The sequence below is a fragment of the Photinus pyralis genome, unplaced genomic scaffold (genome assembly GCF_008802855.1).
Source record: "Photinus pyralis isolate 1611_PpyrPB1 unplaced genomic scaffold, Ppyr1.3 Ppyr1.4_LG5, whole genome shotgun sequence".
Classification (NCBI taxonomy): domain Eukaryota; kingdom Metazoa; phylum Arthropoda; class Insecta; order Coleoptera; family Lampyridae; genus Photinus; species Photinus pyralis.
In genome coordinates, this window is record NW_022170596.1 from 28,422,145 (window position 1) to 28,440,990 (window position 18,846).

The 18,846-nt window shown below is 35.1% G+C and overlaps 2 protein-coding genes across 7 annotated transcripts in view; both read right to left on the minus strand.

The window, feature by feature from the left end:
• Positions 1–1,451: 1,451 nt before the first annotated feature.
• Positions 1,452–4,151, minus strand: LOC116172553 (arginase-1-like). Its single transcript, XM_031489786.1, has 4 exons — positions 3,790–4,151; positions 3,555–3,743; positions 1,786–2,217; positions 1,452–1,737 (listed from the first exon to the last, which is right to left on the minus strand). The coding sequence occupies exons 1-4, from the start codon at positions 3,959–3,961 to the stop codon at positions 1,499–1,501; spliced, it is 1,032 nt and encodes a 343-aa protein (XP_031345646.1). The 5' UTR covers positions 3,962–4,151; the 3' UTR covers positions 1,452–1,498.
• Positions 4,152–5,164: 1,013 nt separating this feature from the next.
• Positions 5,165–18,846, minus strand: part of LOC116172102 (oxidation resistance protein 1-like) — a 32,158-nt gene continuing 18,476 nt past the window's right edge. For 4 of the 6 annotated variants that reach the window (XM_031489240.1, XM_031489241.1, XM_031489243.1 and 1 more), the window contains 5 exons: positions 16,501–16,733; positions 16,323–16,451; positions 16,168–16,242; positions 9,647–9,928; positions 5,165–6,603 (listed from right to left, as the gene is read on the minus strand). In XM_031489240.1, coding sequence (XP_031345100.1) covers positions 6,298–6,603; positions 9,647–9,928; positions 16,168–16,242; positions 16,323–16,451; positions 16,501–16,733 — 1,025 coding nt within the window. In that variant the 3' untranslated portion in view covers positions 5,165–6,297. The remainder of the gene's footprint in view (positions 6,604–9,646; positions 9,929–16,167; positions 16,243–16,322; positions 16,452–16,500; positions 16,734–18,846) is intronic. The other 2 variants (XM_031489244.1, XM_031489242.1) reach the window with 1 other exon arrangement.

Consider the following 18,846-nt stretch of genomic DNA (forward strand, 5'->3'; position numbering starts at 1 on the left):
TATACAGGGTGGTGACTTGGCTAGCGCATCATAGGGATTTCAATGTAAAATTCATAACATGCAATTATTGGCTCCCCAAATTATTTTAGAGCAAAAATGTATTAAGGTTTTATGTAGAAAAACATTTTTTACGCCAATCAACCGTATTAGTTTTCAATTTTTTGAATACTAAAGACGGAAAATTGGAAAAATAAACCCCCATCTTTTTCAATAATCTGTGATGCCATGGAATTTTATAATAAAAAAAACTACGCCAATATCCGTCATGCCATGGAATGTCTGCTATGAAACAAATCAAATTCTATCAAAAAGTATTATATTTAGAACAGCGAATTCAACATAAAGAAAGACCAAATTACTAAAAACGGTTTCCTAATATAACAATTTACAATAAATGTTCGAATAAGTCACCATTAACTGCAAGACAGTAACCAAGTCGATCATAAAATCAATTTCGAACTGCTGCTAATTGATAACTGGATATCTTTTTGTTTTAGAAAATTCCATGGCATCGCAGATTATTGAAAAAGATGCGGATTTTTTTATTTTTCCAATTTTCCGTCTTTATTATGCAAAAAATTGAAAACTAATACGGTTGATTGACGTAAAAAAATTTTTCCTACAAATTTTGCTCTAAAATAATTTGGGGAGCCAATAATCGCATGTTATGAATTTTACATTGAAATCCCTATGATGCGTTACGCAAGTCACCACCCTGTATACTATAGGTACTGTGTTCAAGCTTTGTTGATAACAGAGTATTTAGGTCGGTGATTGGTTTGACAAAGTCTCCATGAACCTCTAATAACTTTCTAGAAGCCAAGGCAAATTTTACTGAGGTAGATGACTACCAATTTGAATTTGAGGGGTGTGATTTCTCTGCATGTTTTTGTTTTGGTCTCTTCATGGCATACTATGTAGGTATAAGATGTCGAGAAATAAAGACTGTTATTATTAATTTATTAGTCTTTGAGAGTATCAAAAGCTCTTCTAGTCCTTTAAATGCTAAAGAGTCGTTCAAGAGGAATCTTCTTGCGTTTTTAAGAGTCTTTAAGGGCTTTTAAAAGATCTATTGGATTTTGATTCAACGATTTCCGCAGCCCTTTAATGGTTTTTAGAGCTCTTTTTTAGACCCATTGAAAACTTTTGATACCACTTATCAACTTTTAGTAATCTCAAGAATATTTAATATTAGGAGTGCTTTTAAAACCCTTCATAAGTTATAAGGGCCTCCAGGTATATTTAAATTTGAGGGCCTTTTAGAGTTACAATTCCTGAAAGCCTCCCAAGACTCTAAAAGAGTTTCTTAGTTTGGTTTGCATTATCTTTCCACCCTAAACAGATGGCTTTTTTGTATAAAGAAATAAACATTTTATTTACGGGATGTTGCCAATAAGAGCAACTAACCGAGCCGTTAAATTTGAATTTTAAAATCTGAATATAAAATAAAATCCTGCACATTATATTTATTTGAAACGAATTCAAGTTAATCTTAATCCTACATTGAACTGGGCGGAGTTTGAATCGGTAAATCGTGGACTTTCGGTCTTAAACCCTTTCTACTGTATCCGAAAGCCGCCGTAATTATGTGGGTGGCAGCGGACACAGTCAAGGCAACATCGTGACCCGTGCCTATGCTCGGATTGACTTCCACCAAATCGATCGCGTTCAGTCGACCCGTCTTGTGCACAATTTCCATCAGATGAATTCCCTCGCGTAAAGTCAGACCGCCTCGTACTGCAATCGGATTAACACAAACCGACATTTCGCAATTTACGGACTTACCCGGCGTTCCGGTACTGGGAGCTTCCAAAGAATCGATGGAATCGATATCGAAACTGACGTGCAACGATTTCGTATGCGTCGGATCAATTCTATCTAGCGCCATATGGACGCACTGGTGAATGCCGTACTTCTCGATTTCTTCCATTCCGAAAGCGGTTATGCCCAAATTGTCGATTAGTAATCTTTCAAAACTGTCGACGGATCGTAAACCAATATATCCGATGTTTCGTATCGACATAACGGGTTTCTGCCAGTCCATACCGGGCAGATACGGCCAGTAGTCCGACAGTTCCTTCGCTAGTAAAGCTACGGGCATGCCGTGCAAATTACCCGAGTCTGAAGTTAAGTTTGTATTTATATCGGCATGTGCATCGATCCAAAGGACTGCAACGTCCGATTTCGCTTGTAAGTGGCCATCGACTGTGGCCAGAGCTAAAAGAGGCAGTCAGAGGTATTTGCCACTAAAGCTTAGAGAAGCCACATATGGATTTTTTGCATTCAGACTACTAATTTGAGTTAGAAGTTTAAATTCCAAATTCAGACACTAAAAGTCACCATGTTCCAGAATTCAAGAACAATCGACAATAGATTCTTTGGAAAGCCTTCTTTGCGGTTTCCAAAGAATTCTATTGTTAACATCCTTTTTGCACTCCTTCGTTCTAAATCGCGTTTTCCCAATAAAATATGAAAGTCAGGAACGACAATTTTACAATTGACTATCTACTTTGACGCACTAGTGCCTAAAAATTCAATGAAATTATCTATTTAGAGCGGATCATAAATTAAGTACCTAGTATGATGGAAGAGTAAAAAAGAAAATATAATAGTTATTTATTTAATCAGTGGGATAACGGCCTCATTAACTTACGAATGCGACAATTGCGCATACGAGGGCGTTAGCCCGAGCTATTGTAAGAGCATGAGTATGTTAATGGCCGTTAGCCCAAGTATTAAATACAACTTTTTATCTGCGACTGTTCTTCTACTGCTAAAAACGAAAAATAAATTTGATGCATTTTTTTAAATTCCAATCGAAGTAGCATAGTTAGCAGTTTTCGACGCCATAGAAACAAGAAAATCCTAACGTCAAGAAAATTTGTACGTCAAAAATTTTGCTTCTGATTTTTTTGCGTATGTCATGAGTGAGTCTGGAACTATTCCATCAGACGTTAATGTTTACAATAAATAATCTTGATAGTTGATTTTTGATCATACATTGTTTTGACAAGGGCTTATCCCACTGAGTGTGGTAACGAAGTTCTTATCCCACTGAGTGTGGTAATTAAGTTCTTATCCCACTTAAAATGACCGGGATAAGTGAGAGTTATCCTACAGGCGCAGATAAATACACTTTACATCATTCCCTGTAGTACAGGGGCAAAAATAAGCTTAAACCAGAAGTTTTGAACAATAAATTGACATTTTAAATTTCTAGATTTCTACTTTATCGGCATAGAGGACTTGATTTTTTCAAAAGAATTATAATGTCGCAAAAATCTCGCGAAAAGGATTTGAATTATTTAACTAATCCGTGCAAAAAATAGAATACATTACTGCAAAATAACTGTTCCCGCACTAATAATGCAAATAACTATTTCGGAACAACTTTTCAAGAAAAAATAAGGTTCCAAAGTTCATGAAAAGCAACACATTAGCGCTTCTGAATGGTCTGGACATGTACCTATAGTCTGAATTTAGTTATTAAATCTGACGAATTCACAATGTGGCCCTTCTATGCCTTTATAGTTCGCTTACACGAGCAAAAGTACCGATTGAATGATCACCGCCGAGCGTCAGGCAAATTCTGCCATCATTCAACACCCGAGTGACCTGCTTTGAAAGCACCTTCGTGCACGCTACCATATGCTCGTACATTAGCATATTGGGAACGCTATTCGAAATATCGTGATCAATCGAGTATACAATATCGCCGTAATCCTTTACATCGATTTTATCATCTGCAAAAGTAGATTCATTACACGATCGACAAATGAAGATACTTACGGATTTTCTGCAGAGATTTAATTAGTCCGGCGTCCCTCAAGAACTTCGGTGCGTTACCGACTCCCACCTTGCGTTGCCCATTCTCGAACGGCACACCGATCACGCCGATTTCGGTTTTCAAGCTTGCATTTCGAACTTGTCTCAGTAATCGTACACTTACTCTGTTAAACATGTTTTTTTATCAAACGAAAATATTAAAATAAACGTGCGCATAGTATCACATTGCACAATTAATGTGATATATATTGAACTTGACCCCGCAAATGTCCCAAATTCGATAAGGATTGGTGAGCACAGATGAAGTTTCATCATTGTTGACATGTTAAAAATGACAAGGATGCCAGTGAAATAAATATAATCTGGTTTGTCTTTTGTTTTCTGCTGCAACTTTGATCATAAATCTTATGTTACATTTAGCAAATATCGGGCGATCAAAAATGATTGGCTGTCGAGTCGCCTTAGGAAGTTCAAGTTAAATAGGATTTCCCATGTAAACAAAAATTCCAAAGGCGACTAGACAGCCAATCATTTTTGATCGCATTGTAGACAATGTGCATAGTAAAAAGAAAAAGACCAAGATGGAAGAAATACATGCAAAATCTGTACAAAGCCACCAGAAAGTCATGTGGTAGGGGTATCACTACGATCTTGGTCGCAGGCAGATGTATATCAGTGGATATTTTGAAACATTTGCAAAAACAGATGGCATGGCACTAAGAAACGTAGAGAGAACCTGTTCGTGCATGCTGCAAAGATACTGTCAAGTGTTAAATCAGAAATTAATAAAAAAAAATGGAAGAACGAATATGTGGAGAAGAGTTTGGTGTTAGAAAAGAGATGCAATTAGGTTTTGACAGAACAATTGAAGGGAGATGCTTGAAGAAAGCAAAAAGTTTGTGTGTTTTGTTGACGTGAAGAAATCTTTATACGAGTCACAAGAAATAGTGTTGAGGATTAGGGAGAGAATAACAGATTGGTTTGGTATCGGGGTGTTCTCCAACTCTTCCAATGTATATGCTGAGGAAATGGCAAAAGGGAAGTTAGAATGAAAATCTCGTGTAGTGCAGTGGTACCAAGGGTCCCTCTGGTTCGCGCTTGCATATTTGTAAATGTACAGTGGGTTAAGTTGGTAGCCTTGACTGAAACTCCGCCCACCTAAAAATAAATGCCAAAAATAAATAAATTAAAATGGGACAGTGTTTCAAGGAAGATTACGGAATTTAGGTTGCTGACAACATTATCCTCCTTGCGGGAAAATGTACAGGAACTGAAAGAAATGTTTACAACAATTTGAGAAGATGAAAAAGTAAATACAGCTCGATGATAAATTCAGAGTTAAAAAAAATCTGTAGAGCGGTTTTTCATCATTCATTAGTTATATGCTATTTAAAATTTATTAATGTTATACATTATATACAACTTGCTTTTTACAGATAAATATTTTCCTAAAATCTATAATACATTGCTTATGTTTTATACAGAATACAGTTTTAAAATCTAATTAACAAATTAACAAATATATTAATTGGAGGTGTGTTCACATTTGCGACTTTGTGTGGTTTTCACGGTCAAAATTCTCCCCGCGAATTTTCGAATTGTCATATTTACACATAATAACGCATGTAATTGTTAGTTACGTAGCTAATAAATGAAAAACACCAATTTATCACCGAAGCTCTAAGTTACATCAAATCACGTGTAGATATTCGGAGTTCGATTAGGATGAAAATGCGCGAGGAGAATTCCCATCGAGAGATATAAACACAAACAGCCTCTAGATTGAAGTATCTCAGAAATTGACAACTGATATGGCGAGTTTGCTACTAGCCTAATTGACAGAGAGTAACTACAGCCAATCATAAACTGCATAGTATGTTACAATCATGTCGAATCGTCATCCTCGGCAGCTGCTTACTAAAGAAAACATAGTAAGGCGAACAACATAGAATGACCGCAACATGTTGATAATATACGACAAACTAACACCGCTGCCATTCACTTTGTAACAATGATGATAATACAAGACGCAATAAATAATACCTTTATAACGGCTAATTTGACACAATAATACAAAAATGTATATAAAACGACTAGTTTCTAAAATACAGGATGTCTCCATTCGACTGTAGGTACGGGAAATTTTAAAATTAAGGCCCGCCAAAACGTTAAGATATGTATCGATCGGAGAAGTGTTGAAGTTATAATAAAAGAAATACGCAAGGACATCCCATATTTATCCCTTAAGCACACGCACGCACGATCTATTACTATTACGTTATTAATAATAAGTGAAAGGCAGCCTTTTTACTCGCTATAAAGCTTTGAAACGGTTGTGCGGCACATTATTCAATATTATATCACAAAGCATTTGTTACAACAGCACCTTACGTTTAACATTAACAATTCATAAACTTCTCAGTCAGTCCTAACAATTAACAAAAAGAATCCAGAGTGCCATTTACAACAAATGCTCCTTTTATAAAAATATAAAGATTATTCACAGATATTTTAAACAAAGGCCCAGCATTCTAAAGTTTTCACTACGAAATCTACCTTAGGTGTTAACGGATCGTTGCCGTACGTATTACAGGATTCCGATCTACCCTGATACAAATCTCCGTCTAACCACAGTCCGAATTTACCGTCGCCGGCGCCGATGCTGAGACTCTCATTGTTACCTTTGATAAAGTACAAATTCTCGCCCGTCCAGTTATACACTTGAAAGTGCGGACTAAACCTGAAGAGCGACGACTCGCCTGTTCCATAGAAGTGATCGGAAACTTGCAGTGCGCAAGATGTTAGAGCACCAAACACCTGTTTAATCAAGAATTAGAGAGAGTACATTTTTCCTCTATTAATCTCGTTTATTTCGTTAATTTTCACAGGGTGTAACAATCTTGGGGTAGGTAGTTCCTTATTGCTAAAAAAATTAGAAAAAAACACATGCGCCCCTCTTCAGAAGATATCCAGGTTTGAGACTGGAACAAGTAAAAAAGTTCTCGCCCTAAGGCGAGTGACTTTAGCGCATTTTCCATGCATTGGCCAGTACTTCCCAAAAGGCCATAGCTATGTGCGGTATGTTTTTCTTTACGAAAAGTATCTACGGTTAAAATTTCAAAGAAATGTCTCCATAAATAACAAAAGTTGGCATTGCGCATGCGGACATCGGATTTTTGCGATAGTTACCTTTACTAGCAGCACCTGTGACTAAAATTTCAAAGACTGCACAGAATGCGCATGCGCACATCCAATGTTTACAATATGAGATATGTTTGCCTGCATGCGCAGATGAATCGTCACGATTTTTCTTGGGCTCAGGTGCCATTTAATTAAAAAAGAACGAAATAAATATATTGAAAAGTGTAGTAGCTAAGGCCTCGGACGGACAGAGAAAATGATTGCAACAGCACACCCAACTTCGTTGGAAGATGCGCTAAAAATTTCAGTCTCCTGACAGTTACGGTTCTTGAGAAAGATAACCTCAACTTTCACGTAGGTCTGATGTAGAACCACAAGTGGCAGGTGGCCCAAACAAATATAAAAGAGTTGAGAATTTTTGTTTATTTCTCCTTAAGGGTCCAAAATGGCTCACAGTTTAAACCAAACTATAGTTTTGGATTCTACGCACCCGATTTAGTAAAGAAAAGTAAAATTTTGTGTTTCCCAATATAAGGTAATGAGGACCTGGGTGACTCAGAAAAAAATGAAAATTTTTTCACAATCGCGCAAAAGCCGCATCCATACTAAATCGCACTACACGCTCTAATCCTTCATTTTTGGATTCTACGTACCCCATTAATAATAATAATAATCTCTTTCCTGATAGCGTTGACTATTGTGGCCATCAATAGCTATGTTGGTAAGTATGAATTACATACTATCCCTAGATTTCCAATGTACGTGTGTGATTGTTATTTATTTATTTATTTTTTATTCTTTTTTTAGAACCCTACATAACTTCACCAGACACAGACACTAATCGTTACTTGATTTTAATCCGTGCGATTAGTTAACCAGGCTAGACCTGAGTTCTCACAAGAAACACCGACCATAATAATAATAAATCGTCTTTATTGAAGACGATTTATTATTATTATTATTATTATTAACGGGGTACGTAGAGTCCAAAAATGATTCTACGTACCCCATTAATAATAATAATAAATCGTTAATTGAATAGTTTCACTGTGCTTGTTTGGCTTCGTCCCCTCAATCACCCAAATATTGCTTTACGTACTTATGTCGGAAAATTAACGAAATAAACTGTGGCGAGATAGGATAGAGCAAAAATTGTACGTTTCATTATCATGGCGCATATACAGGGTGGTGACTTGCGTAACGCATCATAGGGATTTCAATGTAAAATTCATATAATGCGATTATTGGCTCCCCAAATTATTTTAGAGCAAAAATATACAGGGTGAGTTTTTTTTCACTTTAAGCATTAGGATCTCGGAAACCGTAAGACATAAAGATTTGGTTAAATGAGGAAAGAGTTGTAGCTTTAAGAGCTTATTCAAGATATGCTTTTGTTTTTTTTTTTAAATTCACAGTTTACTAGATATGAGCGAAAAACAGATTTAGTGATTTTTCATTCAACTGTTGTGGAATCGTTAATTAATATCAAATACAGAAATATGCAAAGAACAAAAATTGTAGATTTTTTTCCACTTAATAAGATACGTTTATTAATATTTAATAATAATAATGAGAAATGTCTTTATTGTCAACCGAACAAACAGCAAATAAAAAACATTTCTTCTTCTTCTTTTATAATTTTCGAGTTATAACGCAAACTTGCATTTTTTTAAATGGTAATCATAGTTGGCTGTGACATTTTTAAAAAGTGCATTTTTTCTGTTTACAATGATAAGATTCATTGTAATGACTTTGACAAATAAACATGGTACAGAACTGTTTGTATTATTAAGAGTAGTAAAAACAGATTTTGCCATGCGAAACATTTTTGTTCCCTTAATTACTGTCTATTATAATATTTAACTTGCAGTTAGATGTGCGGCGGGGCACCGTTGTGTTGAAATCAGCGTAAATTACGTCGTGTTTCCAAATCTAACCCATCCTACATATCTTGAAATTCATTTGGTAGAAAATGAAGATAAAATTGGCCTGTCCAATTTTCGTCGTAAATGAAAGGTACCTATTTCACTAGATATTGTTTTCCATGGCCAACTCTGTTTACTTATCTCTCAATAGTACGAAAATAACTGCAGGGCGTTTATTTATTAAAGTACATTGAGCAAGCCATATATCGTTATAAAGAGAAAAATTTGTCCTTTTTAAAAATGTCAAAGCCAACTATGACTACCATTTAAAAAAATTAAAGTTTGTATTATAACTCAAAAATTGTAAGATCTAAAAATAAATTAGTATGTTCATCATGTTAAGCATTAAAATGTCTATAACTTTTATTCGTGTCATTTCGTTGTATTTCTAATAATAACGATTCTACAACAGTTAATTGAAAAATCACTAAATCTGTTTTTCGCTCATATCTAGTGAACTGTGGATTTTTTTCAAAAAACAAAAGCATATCTTAAATAAGCTCTTAAAACGACAACTCTTTCCTCATTTAACCGAATCCGTATGTCTTATGGTTTCCGAGATCCCAATGCTTAAAATGAAAAAAAAACACCCTGTATTAGTTTTCAATTGTTTTCATATAAAGATGGAAATCTTTCTGTTTTAGAAAATTCCATGGCATCACAGATTATTGAAAAAGATACAGATTTTATTTTTCCAATTTTCAGTCTTTATATGAAAACAATTGAAAATTAATACGGTTGATGCATGTTACGCAAGTCGCCACCCTGTAAAGCAGACGGACAGCCCTACTCACGTTATTGTCAGTGTCTTCTATGACTAATAAAATTGGCGATTCCAATTTGTTCATCTTCCGGTACATGGAATTGAGACTGAAACCGTGCTGACTAGTGCTGAAGACGAGCGACCACAAGTAGCCCTCGGCGCGAGCCGGTAAATGCCGACATAACGATTCACGATGTAAGTCGGTCAGAATTTCCGTGTTGCCGACTAGTTCGGGTGGTGCAATATCGATGTCCAGAGAAGGCGCCACTGACGAGTACAGCGCTTGTCGCAGCTCCTCTGACATGGGCAGCACCTAAGAACGACAATGACACAATTAACGCTAGCAAAGACATATTTTAACCGTTGTAGTAGTGCACATTTACTTTGTAGTCGTTCCGGTATAACTTGTGACAGTCCACTGTTTAATCCGTTCTAACATGCACATGTTGATTGTGTCGTATCATTTTGTTAACTGAAATATTTGGAAAAGATTGACAAATGCGGCAGTATAATTTTGGGCGATTTTAATGCCGGTATGTGACGGATCAAGGCAATAACAATCAATTATCTTGTTTGCATACAGACACCATAATTACATTGTAGTTTACAGTCGCAATTACTTACGGTGAGTAATCAGAATTTCATTACGACAAATGACATTCATCAGCTTATTGTTTATGAGAGATTGGGTCATGTAAGTATCACTTACTACTCATTATATTTATACATTGATTAATTAAACAAATATTCTCAGTTTCAATGCCGTAGTGAAAGAACTGGTGTATCAACATAATGTTTGAAAATTGTGAGTTGTAAAAGAATAGAGCACAAAATTATAAAAGTGTTGGAGGGCCATACCCATGTAAGTTACTGCAACAGTCAATCCTCAAAATGACCTATAATGCGTTAGCTAGAAGGCTATGGAAACCACTTAAGTGAACATTAAAAGACCTAAAGTTAAATCTTAAAAATCAATGGAAAGCTTTGGGTTTTGGTGATTTCAGTACACTACTTCAAAGCTTAGGAGGTTCAGAGCAATACTAAAAGGCACTTCCATAACGTTCCAAATGCTACAGAGTTTTCCATGGTCCTTCCAGAATGTAATTTATGCACTTTCACTCAATTAATTATCATTACTCAAATAATTACACTGGTTACATTTTCAATTTAAGAAATAAGATTTTAAAAAACCAGTTGCCAAATTCTTGACAGAACAGCTTCCTAGCTCGAAGCAAATATTTAACAAAAAAAACTTGTTGTTCTTAAGTTGAGTAGGATACCATGGCTATCTTTGTTATTATTATATTTACAGATTCGGTGAAATTGTCAAAGTTGTTTTGTTTTTGACGTTAATGGATATTCAGATGCGACATTTTGAAAAAAATAAATCGTTTCTGGGATAATTCGAAAAAGTGACAATCGCCAAGTTTTAAATAAAATTTGCAAAATTCGATGGAATAAATTCAATAGGTTTAGAAAAAAATTTTTCGAGATATTGACTTCCTTATTTCAAATGATCGCCATATTGGATGTTTACGTCACTGGATAGGGAAAAAATTACAAAACCAGTGATACCAAACACTTAGTATTTCATTTGGGAATCAATCTTACGCCTCGAAGTTTACAATGTATTTCTTATGGCAATAATTCCATGGCTGACTGTGATTGAAACTAAATTCGTTCATTTATTGTTTTGCATACTCAACATCGACACGGCCATAAGAAATACATTGTGAACTTCGAGGAAAAAATACAAGGTTGAAATGAAATCCTAAGTGATTAGTATCACTGGTTTTGTAATTTTTTCCTCTAACGAGTAACATAAAAATCCAATATGGCGGCCATTTAAAACAGTTGATGTCAATATAATGTCAAATAATAATAACAAAGATAGCTCGTTAACAGAAGTTCATTTTTTACTGCGAAACAAAATTATTGAGGAAATCAGAAGGCTATATTTGCACTTTTTGTAAACACCACCTTAAGAAACAGTCATAGGTCTCGTTTCTTTTTCAAATGAGATTATAAATAAAACCCAAATTAATATCACTAAACGTTTGTGCACCTCACAAATATATGAAAATGAATTAGTGTCACAACACAAACACTACAGGAATTGATTAAAAAAGTTGCAAAATCGAGAAATTTACTCGAATCCACCCCCATTAACTAGCAATATGGTCTGATATGAATTATAAAATAGAATATGCCACTAAGCCAAACAATCACACCCTCTGAACCTTGCACCGCTTGCCCTGAACATTACCATTTTTCCAGATGCATTAAAAACCTATTCACACACTTGTAAATTAGCAATTGAAAACAAAACTTTCTACACAATAAATGTGCAAAACGAGTGCAGTTGTTTGAGCAGATATTATTTAAAAAAACTTGCACCGCTTAGAGCTATTGTAAACCTTGAAATAACTCGATCACATATTTCAATAATAAAATGCAAATATCGTTTGATAAAGTTTATAAAAAGAATATAACAAATAGAGTCATTACAAAACCTGTTGTTAAAACTGGAAATAGAAATTTCTAATTGCCACCTTGCTACGAACTATGTCATAACTTCCATGAAAGTTCAATTGCCTTAAAATTGCATACATTATTATTACGTTTACTCATGCCTTAATGTATGCAAGCGGGAATATTGAATAATATTATGAACAATATTTGAGATGTTGTATGAAATCTTATTTTTGCTCCCAGCTAAAATTTCCGGAGAGAGATTAGTCCCTTAAATTTTCTTAAAATGTTAAAGAGCATATGGTTCGAATGATATTCATTTGCAGAGTCGGTCAAAGTAATTTTGCAATTGGCCCATGCTAAACGTCCCCCTCACCTTATCCAAATATAGAATATGAACAAAATTATGTCGTTATTTTTGAGCGCACTCAAAAAGAAACAAAAATTTCTTGTGATATGGCCATGTCTACCTGGTTTTGGCCTCTAGTCCAGGCTCTATAATATTTTTGTATGAAAAAAATTAGTTACCGGGCGAAACCGGGTTTTTCAGGCAGGTGGAATGAATAGAATTTGGGAAAAAATAATTAAAACAGCTGACTTTTTCCCTCGGGTGAAATCACGGGGGTTGAAAGGGGTGGAAAGTGGTATTTTGCAAATTGTGGTAAAACTATTGATTTTAGACGAAAATGGTACAAGTTATAGAGATTAAAAAATGAGCAACTTTGTTTTGTTTGCAACTCGAATTTTTGCTATGGGAATAATATTTTTTTATTTTTGTTGTTGTTTTGGACGATGAAAAAAAAAAAGATTTTTCATCCCCTTGAAAAAGAGGTGGTTTTTTCAGAAATCGTGAGATCTTGGAAACGGTTCAACTTTATGGGCCCAAACAATTATCTTCTGTTTTATCATAAAACAGGCTATGTTACCTTCAATTTTCAAATCCCTACGACATTTTTTTGCAAAAATAAGAATAAAAAACGGTTTTTCTAGGAAAATTGGAAGTTATGTGAAAATAGTGCAGATACAAAAGTTGCTCATTTTTTTAATCTCTATAACTTTTAGATTTAACATTTTCGTCTAAAATCAATAGTTTTGCCACAATTTGCAAAATACCACATTCCACCCCTTTCACCCCCCGTGATTTCACCCGCGGAAAAAATCAGCTGTTTTAATTATTTTTTCAATTCATTCATTTCACCTGCCTGAAAAACCCGGTTTCGCCCAGTAACTAATTTTTTTTGAAAATAAATCATGTTACGTTACGTCCCACATTTGATATGCGCAATTACGCCGCAATTGTAATATTACAACAAGATGAATTTTGACAAAACATATACAGGGTGACACTTTTAAAACTTTCAATGGGCGATATCGTTTTTTATATTAGAGGTATCACAAAATGGCCAAAACCGTTTCGGTAGAATCGAGGGGGAAGCAAAATGGTCGTATAAAGAAGGAACCAACTTCAACCTCGTACCCCCCGCCCCCCCATGCCTAAATTTTGAATTGTGACGTATCACTTGTGATACATCATTGGAAAGCTCTTAAAAAATGCTTTTCAGAAATACCATACACTGGTACATTTAAACTGCCCATTCACAATTTATTACACTAAAATTTGAACTCCGCAAATAAACAACTTTTATTTAATAAAATGTTCAAAATGTTCACCGTTTTGTTCTAAACAATACCACAAACGGTTTTCAAATTCATTTCTAACATTTTTAAACACTTCCCTGGAAAGTGAACGGCACTCCCTGACTATCCGATAGCGAAGATCATTTATGGAAGCTGGTTCAGTTTTGTACACAACCGATTTTAAATGACCCCAAAGAAAGAAATCCAATGGTGTCAGATCTGGAGATCGTGCTGGCCATTCTATAGGACCCCTTCGTCCTATCCATTGTCCCGGAAATTTCTCATCTAAAAATTCACGAACAGCCATTGAATAATGAGGAGGAGCCCCATCTTGTTGAAAATGTATGAAATCTTCAATCAAATTCATGTTTCCGTCAATTGGATTTATTTGAATCTCTATTTCATGAGTGATGAGAGGCTCGACGGTATTTTGTAGCATGTTTAGGTAAGTATCTCAAGTTAAATTTCCTTCGATAAACAGAGGACCAATAATGCTATCACCTAAGATACCTGCCCAGACGTTAATTTTTTGGGGGCGTTGAGTATGCCCCTCGCGAAAAAGATGAGGATTTTTATCGTCCCAATACCGGCAGTTATGTTTGTTCACATTTCCATTTAAAAAAAATGTACATTCATCACTAAAACAAATGTTTTTCACCAGTTCCGGATTATTTTGAATATTCTCGGTCATTATTTCATAAAATTGGATTCTTCGATCGGAGTCGTCTTCGGTTAGTTCCTGTACAATCTGCATCTTATAAGGGTAGAATTTGTGCACCCGTACAGTTTCTCGCGAAAGTCCGGTCATAGTCGCTGCTTTTCGAATGGATGATGTTGGGTTTGCACCAAAATGACCTAAAACTTCAATCTGAGTGGCTTCATCCATTATTCTTGATCCGTCTCTTTTCTTATTTTCCACTGACTCAGTTCCTTTAAATTTAGTCACTAACATTGCAACATAAGTGTGACTGACACGTCATTCTGGGTGTCGGGCATTAAAAACAGCTGCTGTTCTAAATGCAGATCGCGCTTCAGAACCATAGATGAAAATAATTTCAACTCTTTCGGCTAACGTGTACACCATTATGAAATCTTTTGTTAAATTCAAAATTTGTAATTTTCTTGCCAAGAAATACTAAAAACGAGACTAAAATAATAATAACCGATCAACAAATAAAGCAATAGAAAATTATTATTTACTAAAAATTGCTGTCATTGTTTTTCCAAAGCATCACTAGATCTAAGAAATTTTTTTTTATTTCAAACACTGACAAATTCATCAAATACTCAAATTACTCATTTTTATTACATAAATTGTGAATGGGCAGTTTAAATGCAGCAGTGTATGGTATTTCTGAAAAGCATTTTTTAAGAGCTTTCCAATGATGTATCACAAGTGATGCGTCACAATTCAAAATTTAGGCATGGGGGTGGCGGGGGGTACGAGGTTGAAGTTGGTTCCTTCTTTATACGAGCATTTTGCTTCCCCCTCGATTCTACTGAAACGGTTTTGGCCATTTTGTGATACCTCTAATATAAAAAACGATATCGCCCATTGAAAGTTTTAAAAGTGTCACCCTGTATATCAAAAACATTGTTTAAAATTTGGTTGAAAAAACGTCCAAAAGTGTGTGTTAACTTAATTAGCTACAACGTCATAATGAGCAGAAACTACTTGCTCATTATATCATTTTTCCATTCATTAATTAATTGCTGCTTAAAAGTAAAAGGATCATGTCACCTTAGGCTTAAACCTTAGGAGTTTTAAGAAATGCTAATTCCTCCATGGTTTGAGGTAGTACATTAAGTGAGGACATGTAACCAACGCCGCCTACTACAAAGAGGCGACCACCTACAAAAAATATTGTCGCTTACCTCGAAATCATCACATAAAAAATGAGTAAATTTCAAACCTTGCGATACTAAACGAAAATTCACCGACATTCTCGCAAATTAAAGGTTACATTAATAGACATGATCGCTACCTGCCTTAATACCGAGTTAAAAATATTCTTGGCAAGGAAGGAGCGTATTCATAAACAAAACAACTGCCACAATTGTCTATTTTTTCACACATTATGAAGCTTAAATACCATTGAACAAATCATTTTTTACGAATTATGAACCATAAGATTCACTTTACTTTTAGCATTGTGTACATTGACAATCTATTTAGGTGTTGGCCAACCGACTTTTGTGAAACAAATGGAATTGCAAATAAAGCAAAACGGGATGAATATCCCGTCTTACTTGCATCCTATTTACACTAAAACAGCAGGCCATCACGACTCTAAAGCAAGCGGTTTCACGAATATCGTCTCTAATTTCTATTTTGTCTACGAAAAACACTACACTATTTCAGTTGTAGCGATAAGTGAGTATTAAGAGATAGTTCGCTATAATGGACATCCAGTGTTATCACATCTCGTGCAAGTGAGTCACCTCGTCAGTGCTATCCGCCGACATGGTTTGAGTCTTGATGATGCTGTAGATTTTAGCATAAGGCGCCTTGATCAGCTGCACCCGATTGTAGGGAAGTCAAAGCATGTGTTAACGCATTAGACAAGAAACAAAACTAAAAACGACGACAATCTTACCTCCCAACTTTCCTTAGTTAACTCCAATATTTCTCCGTCTTGACTCCCGTGCCTGCTCCCGTGAGGCGTGGCGTCGTTGCTCCAGAGCTCCGTATCCAATTCCACTAAACTAAATCCCCTACGCTGCACCTAACGAAAAAATTTAAGTCACAAATCGATGCACCGAGCGGCGCAATACCTGCTCCTCGTCCAATTCTCCATACAGCTGAGGAAACCAAACTTGTATAAAGCTATAGAGATCGTCGATGCGATTTCTCGGAACGCTGAACCAATATTCGGGTCGCATTTTCTTCTTTCCGTACGACATTAGAGGTGTCGATCGAGGTATCGGCTTGTCGATCGGTTTTCCCATACGCAATCGTAAATAGAGGGGAGGATCGTCGCACGAACGGGCTGGCCGCGGGATTAATTCTGTATTTAAAAGTTTCACCAATTAGATTTTGCCCACGAACTATGTTTTTTATGTAATTCCAAGTAAAATCTAGTACTCATAGCCTTCCAATAATGCCAAACAGACCAATAGATAATCAAATAAAATTACAGGCAAAGGTTCAAAGTAATAACTTGAACTTCATGGATCGCTCCTGTTTAGTCGCAAACTGAGATACGGAAAAAATGGGTCAAATTAATAAAAATAAGAGTAAACTGTCTTTATTTTAGCAGATATGTATGAAAAACGGATGTTTAAAATTAAAAGTTATGGAAGAGTTTCAATTGTCATACAAATCAGCCTGCTTTGATTTTTTTCATCAGCATCCAATACTTCTGAATTCATGTTTTTAACAAAAATCAAAGCAAGCTGTTTTGAATAAAAATTGAAAGTCTTTTCTTTTCTTTCAATTGCCCTCCGTACTAGGGCAAGGATATTTCTAAATGTAGAGTGCGTTGGGTTGGGAGAGCAGCCTTGGCTGAAACCCCGCCCACTCAAGAATAATGGCAAAAATGAATAAATACATTCTAAACAACTTTCCTTAATACATTTTTGTTACATCTGCTAAAATAAAGACGGTTTACTCTTGACTAACTGATAAAAAATTACCCTTATTATTAATTGATTTAGCTAATTTTTTCAATATCTTAGTTTGAGACTAAGCAAGAGCAATCCTCAAAACATGAAGGTCCAACTCTAAAAAAATTCGTCATATACACCTTATATGCACAGTGCACTCAATCTGGGGACATATACTGTATATAAAATCAGGTTGGTAGGCATTTTCAATAAATGTATAAAATAAACGTGTTTGTTTTATTTTATCTACTAGACCAGGGGTCGGCAACCTATTGAAACGGAAGAGCCAAAAGTTACAATTTGCAAAGTTTCCCAGTTTTACAAGTGCCACTAAAAATTTTCGAATCAATACTGTAGTATGTGGTCATATACAGGGTCCTACAACAGTGCGTCCGCCTTTTCTAATTTATATCTGGTAAAAACGATTTAAAAAAATCTTGTGTGCAAATGTCAACTATAGATGGTTGCGGATCTACAGAAATTATTTTTGAATGTACAGGGTGAAATAAATAATTTTTTTAAATAGAACATCCTGAATATTTGTACTTGTTTCAATGTCATTTGTTCAAACAACTATTATTTTTCAAATTTTCAACTACCACTATTTTATTTCGCTATTCGATTGTTTTGTGTCCTCTTCAATTTTTATACGAGGTGTCCTGTGCTTAAAATTCATAATTTTTAAGTTATTAAAGTTTTTTCTTAATTAATTACATGTTTATATATCGGAGTAGGCCGTGACAAACAAGTGTCACAAATTAGGTAATTATGTCCCGCAAGTGTACTTTCAATATCGTAATAAAATAAGATTCATTAACATGAATTTCAAAAAAATGAACTAATTTTTTTAGATAAATGCAGAGAGCCGTAACTTTACATCAAAAGAGCCGCAGGTTGCCGACCCCTGTACTAGACGATAACAATGCAACTTAAAGAGAGATATCCCCAAACTTTTCTTTAGCAATAGAAAAAATATTCTTCTGATCTGAAGAAACTAAATTACATTTCACCAACCAGTAAGTATACAGGGTGTTTTTATGGGAGCTTTAGTTAAACGTTTCTGGGAAAGTAAAATAGGTAGGTTTTTGAAAATTTGTACTTAGGAGTTACGCTGAAGGCCGAACCGATGTAAAATATTTTCAAAATGGCCGCACTTCCGGAAACACCGGAAGTAGACAGTAACTTCGTTATTTTAAATAGCAACCCTAATTTTTTATTGGGTTTTTGGATTCTACGTGAAATTTCAGTTCTTTTGATACCCATATGTCGATATCTGCCATTTATGGTTTTTAAGTTATTTTGACTTTAAGAAAAAAAACGGCGGAAGCAGATGGTACCTTGATAATTAATTTCTTGAAAATGGTTGTAGTCATGGTAACCTATTTTTATCAGTGCATATAGAATGAATACAGCTTTCTTTTAGTGTACTTTAAAAAAAGTTAAGTTGCGTAAGACCGCCCCTATGGAGATCCAAATTTATGAAACTTCAAAGACTAAAAACTCAGTTTTTTTAAA

Coding starts and splice junctions, on each gene's coding strand:
- LOC116172553 (XM_031489786.1), bottom strand. CDS start 3,961: ATGTTTAACAGAGTAAGTGTACGATTACTGAGACAAGTTCGAAATGCA. Junction 2,218..3,554: donor CGGCGGTGATCATTCAATCG/GTACTTTTGCTC, acceptor TGCCTCTTTTAG/CTCTGGCCACAGTCGATGGC. Junction 1,738..1,785: donor TCCCAGTACCGGAACGCCGG/GTAAGTCCGTAA, acceptor ATCCGATTGCAG/TACGAGGCGGTCTGACTTTA.